General features: G+C 36.1%; 1 protein-coding gene across 1 annotated transcript; it reads right to left on the bottom strand.

The window, feature by feature from the left end:
• Window positions 1–720: 720 nt before the first annotated feature.
• LOC139859756 (uncharacterized) lies at window positions 721–3,230 on the bottom strand. The gene is made up of 5 exons (XM_071848531.1): window positions 2,702–3,230; window positions 1,970–2,431; window positions 1,658–1,906; window positions 1,213–1,558; window positions 721–832 (listed from the first exon to the last, which is right to left on the bottom strand). The coding sequence occupies exons 1-5, from the start codon at window positions 3,228–3,230 to the stop codon at window positions 721–723; spliced, it is 1,698 nt and encodes a 565-aa protein (XP_071704632.1).
• Window positions 3,231–5,729: the final 2,499 nt, after the last annotated feature.

Consider the following 5,729-nt stretch of genomic DNA (forward strand, 5'->3'; position numbering starts at 1 on the left):
GGAGGACACGATTCTCCCGGAAGTGTTTAAACACTTGTTAAAATTATTTAAGGTCCTTGGACCCCACTTCCCACGCATCTTGCTTTTATGCTAGTTTTAAGAAAATGTAGGAAGTAGATACTACATTTCCATATTTGAAAGGTTACCATTGCTTTTGGCCATGGCGTGTGTTGTCTGAGCAACACTAGCACGAAGCCATTGCTCTTCCTCAAGAAGACAACATATGTTGAAGCGCAAGGCTCCTCTTCCCACAGTGCGATACATCAGTGTAATACATCGTGAAATGATGCATCAACCAATGTCAGTATGAAATGATGTAGATTAGGAAGTTTTCCACTCCAAGTAAGACGGGCATTCGGAAGACTCAACTTCCTTTATGGATGGACTTAAATCATCCTACAATTTTGGGTTTTTATACCCTGGAAGACATTGCTTCCTTATTACACACACACTCGCGCAAAAGAAATTACAGAATATCAAAATCACCAAAATCATTGAGCTACCTGCACAATTTAACTTACAATATTGATAAAATTTGCTTAATTACAAAACTACACTTGGCTTTTTAACGAGTCAAAAATTTTAAAATTTCCTCAAATTCAACAATTTAGACAAAAATAAGACTCAAGCCAAGTGCATTACATCCTTGAGAATTTATATCTCTCCCTAATGTCCTCATTTACATGAAATCATATAAATACGTATAAATTCGAGAGGACATTAGAGTGATTGGGAAAAACATAACCGGATGTAGAGCAACATAATCGCAAAACGGAGTGACAGATAGCTCTGCACTAACGGCCATTCCTCGATTTTCATCACATTATCGTATCTGCAATGATAAACAAGAACAAAACACAAAAAGAAAAATATTTTTGGATTTTTGGGTTTTTTCAAATTTTTAGGTTTTTATTTTTAAAACACACACATTATATAAATTATACATTATGCAAGTTTATTAACAAGTCTTTCACTAGACTCCATATTCTTCTCAACTAATGCCGGGATGGTGAGTTCCCTCCTTCTTCAAACCATGGGAACCAACACTTTCAATACCATTACCGATCATACTTATCAACCAATCATCCGTGGCCCTTGACTCCCTTGTCAACTCTCTTAACTTTTCTTGCTCTTTCTCTGATAAATTAGAAGCTAACCGGAGTAACATTCTCATCCTTCTCACTCATAGCTTTCTTAACGCGCCCAAATAACCTTCTCATAGACCTATCAACAACACTATCATCGGGCGGTTTAACCACATATTTTTCTTTAACAACTCCACCCCCACACTTAGGCTCTTTACTAGTCTCAGTTTCAACATTAACAATTTCACTACTAGTAAGAACATTCACAGAATCAACGGATGTGGGTGGTGGTTTAACACTAAACTTTGTTTTAAAACTCAAAGTTATACCTATATCCCTCAAAATTAGCTTACAAGTCCACCAGTCAGTCAATGCACCTGCAGTTGCTAAAAATGGTCTACCTAAAATAATGGGTACAACCTTATCCTTCGGCATATCAACAACTACAAAGTCAGCTGAGAACTCTAATTCACCTATTTTAACCACCAAATTTTCAGCAATCCTTATGGGTTTACTAACTGACCGGTTAACCAACCTAACTTCAGTATTAGTTTACTTAAGCTCATTCAAACCCAAACGTGAATAAACAGATAACGGCATAAGATTGATACTCACACCTGAATTAGTTAAACACTTCAAAATTTTAGAGTCATCAATCTTACAGGGCACTATGAATGGCCCGAGATCACCTAACTTTGGTGGCATATCACTCTTCTTCAAAATAGTAGCACATTCCACTTCAAGAATCGCGGAAGAGGCCTGCTCATGCTCACCCTTCTTCGCCATTAAATCCTTTAAAAATTTCCCATAATTGGGCATACCTGCAAGAACATCAACCAAAGGTACATGCACACAAATATTTTCATTAGAATTAATAGACTTACAAACAGTGTCCTTTTGTTGCTCAGATTGAATAGCTCTCGGATATGGAATGGGCAGCTTGTAAACTTTCAACTTAGGTGGAGGTTTCACCTCTTCTTCCACTTTAATCTCATCAACACTAAACTCAGGAGACTCGGTAGTCTCAACACTTTTCACTTTCGACTCTTGATTAATCGAATTAGAAGAACTCCCCGTCATCAAACTCATCAAGTAATTACCATATGTAGGAATTATATCACTAACAGGGATCCAACCATCTTCACCATTATGAGTATAAGTTGGAACAACCTCATCGGAATCATAACCCTCAAAGCTAGAGATAGCATTCACCTGCGAAAAAGTAGAAACCTTCGGATCTTTATTCTTCACATCACTTCGATTGTTATTAGTCAAGATTGTTCGAGGCAACCCATTGAAATTCAGATTAGCTTGCGTATTCGAAGGGAGGGAACCCGGTGGTCTCTCTGTTAGCGATTGAGCTATAAGCCTGACATCTCATTCTAAATTCTAAATCGAGGCCTGCTGACTTCTCACTTATTGTTTTGTTGATTCACTATATTTCCTCAAAGCCGTGATGCTTTCATCCATCTTTATTATAAAATCCCACAATAACTTCTCTAATGAAAGAGCCTTATCCACATATGATTGATTCTAATTTCGATTAACGAACCCTGGTGGTCCATTCCTTTGATAACCCGAACTACCTCATTGATTCTAATTATTGTATTGATTACCCAAGTAGTTCACCTGCTCTTCCATAGTTGCTTGATTACAATCCTTTGTAAGATGTTGCCCCTGACATAACTCACAACCAACTTTCATAGCGTGCATCTCTTTAGTCATCGATTCCATTTGTCTTTTAACAGTTGCAAGTTGTGCCTTAACCGATGCGAGCTCATCACTAGTTTCGGTACTAGCGACATAAGAAGAAAGTGAAACATCTATCTCTTGGTGCCAATCATAAGAGTGCATATCTATTTTGGAGATGATGTTGTAAGCTTCATCTGGAGTCATTTTCATCAAAGAACCACATGCAGCAATGTCAATTTCTTTCCTTTTCGGCACATTAACACCCTTGTAAAAGATTTGGACCTTGTTAAAATTTTTCAACCCGTGTTGAGGACAATTTCGAAGCATTTTACTGAAACGGGTCCAAGCGTCATAAAGTGTCTCATTTGAGTTTTGAACAAAGTGATTAATGTCACATTGTAGTTTCACAGCCTTTAAAGCTGGAAAGATACGCTGTAAAAATCTATCTTCCATAACCGTCCAACTGTTAATTTCACCTTCGGGCAATGATTCTAACCAATCTTTTGCATCGTCTTTCAAAGACCAAGGAAAAACCCTCAAATAGATAACCATGTCTGCAACTTGGGCAATCTTGAACAAATTACAGATGCTTTTGAAGTTTCAAAGATGCTCAAATGCATCATCTTTCGGTGTGCCCCTGAACTGGCATTGATGAGTGATCATATTTAAAATATGTCCCTTAACCTCAAAATCTTTATCATCTACCAGTTGGTTAATGTCATGTCCATTAGCAGCCCTCGTGGCTTTCATCATCGCTTCCATGGATTGACCTCGCGCTGGTTCACCCATCTTAACTTCTTCCTTAATATACTCAAAGTCCGGAATATAAAAAGGTAATTCTAAGAAACCTTCGGCGATTTCTTGCTCAACTTTAACTTTGCTACGTGTATGATAAACTCTAAATGGTTCAAGAGTTATTAGTACCTAACATGCGTCCACACCATCACAAAACCAAAGCGTAAAACTGAAAATAAAATAACAGAAAAGTAACTTTTGCGAAAACAAGTTTCCACAAACGGATCGAATAACTAAGAGCTTGTAAAATCCTAAGACATACCACTCACCGGCAGTGGCGCCAAAAATTTTATATGCGGAAAACACACCTAATCTTATTGTAATATACTTACGAATTCGTTCACATGGAGCAGAGTTTAGTATTTGAAAACTAATAATTATTCTAAAGATTTAAGTTGTAAAATGGGTTTTTGATTTAAAATTAATTAAAACAAAGAAAGAAAATACGAATTCAATAGATAAAGGGGTATTCACTTAGATTCAATTCCCTAGGTTCCGGATTGCTTTTATTAAGAACAGTGTAATTAAATCCCTAAGTATAACTCTCGTTAACTAAGTTCATTAATCAATTAGTAAGATAAGCTGGTGTCCTTCACTTAGATACTAATTCTATCATGAAAGTGTCAGTTTTTCACGTTGGTCTCCCATAAGCTTCTAAAGAACACAATCAATCAATATTAATTACTCAAGATTATGATTCAGTTAAAGGGTAAATCGGCGTCCCTATTTAGGCTTCACAATTATCTACTCAATTGATGGGATTAATTATTAATCTAATTACATCGGTCTCCCATATGTAATTCAACTTATCTATTTATTTCTGAATAACCTAGATAAATTAATTGATCTAGTAACTCTCGTTACATCAACCAACAAACTAGTAATCAATGGGATCAATTAATGGGAGTAATTAAGAATCACAATCAAAAGTAATTATCAATACATATAAAAGATCATGCAATCCTTTGTAACGACCCGACAAAATCGTCATTGACGGCGCCGTTAACTTAGGTCCCGTTACGTGGTCATAGTCCCTATATGAGACGCGTTTGACCAAAATTATGTCGCATTCATTTGAAAGTACAAGACTTACAAAGTTTAGTTTATCAAATGGTTCGACAATAAGTTAAGTTTACAAAAGTAGTAAAGTATAAATGAAATAACTTGCGACATAATATGAGTTAAAAATCACGGTTGCTAAAAATAGCGTAAGTATGTAAACAGTATGCTTAAATCCAAAGGTGCTATCACTAGCGTATGCATGTATACTTGATCCCAAGCAAGTAATCAAAGTGTGCGGAAGCATGTATCAAGTAGCCAAGTATGAACCTAAGAAACATATAGAAAACTGTCAACGAAAAACATTGGTGAAATCATAGGTATATTAATAAACGTTGTTTTTGAACCACAAGATTTTGTATTTCCATAAGGTTGATTATCCAAATCGTTTGCATTCCAAAAGTATGTTCGCGAGCACCCAATTATCAAGACTTAACTTTCCTTCCATAGAACCCCATCACAATAGTGTTAGAACATACAATGTTTCTAGAAAATATATTTCATCCGCACAACGGTAGCGAATCATCCGAATGAGGGTTTGTCAAACCCGTATGGCCATACACAATAAGTTCTCGCTTACACCCGGCAAGTGTAACTAATGATAATCGAATTGAGGATTTTTGTTCAAACTCGCTGTGGAATGTTTGTTTCTTCGTACTTGTGTTCAAAGTATAAAAGTATGTAGTATAAAACTGTATATGTTTCTCATCCCATGATTTAAAAGTATAAAAGTTGTTGAAAGATGGGACTATGATCTCACCTCGAGTGCACGAGTATAAAAGTACTTCACAAAGTAAACGTATGCATGAAAGTTGCTTAGCCTTGACCTAAATAAGTAAGTTATATCAATTAACCAGTTACGACACAAGGTCGGGTGAAATGTGTTCAATTAGTCCTATGGCTCGTTACGACTCGAATATATAGTATGTAAATCACGTTGTCAAGTTTCATGCAAGAATCAATTATAAAAGAAGATTAGAACGATTGCATAAGTATTTGGTTAAGTTTGAATAAAAGTCAAACTTTGGTCAAAGTCAACGAAAAAGTTAACGTGTTCGAGTCGGGTCTCGGACAATTTTTCTAAGCTTAGAAGTCATA

Source organism: Rutidosis leptorrhynchoides, chromosome 7 (genome assembly GCF_046630445.1).
Source record: "Rutidosis leptorrhynchoides isolate AG116_Rl617_1_P2 chromosome 7, CSIRO_AGI_Rlap_v1, whole genome shotgun sequence".
Classification (NCBI taxonomy): Eukaryota; Viridiplantae; Streptophyta; class Magnoliopsida; order Asterales; family Asteraceae; genus Rutidosis; species Rutidosis leptorrhynchoides.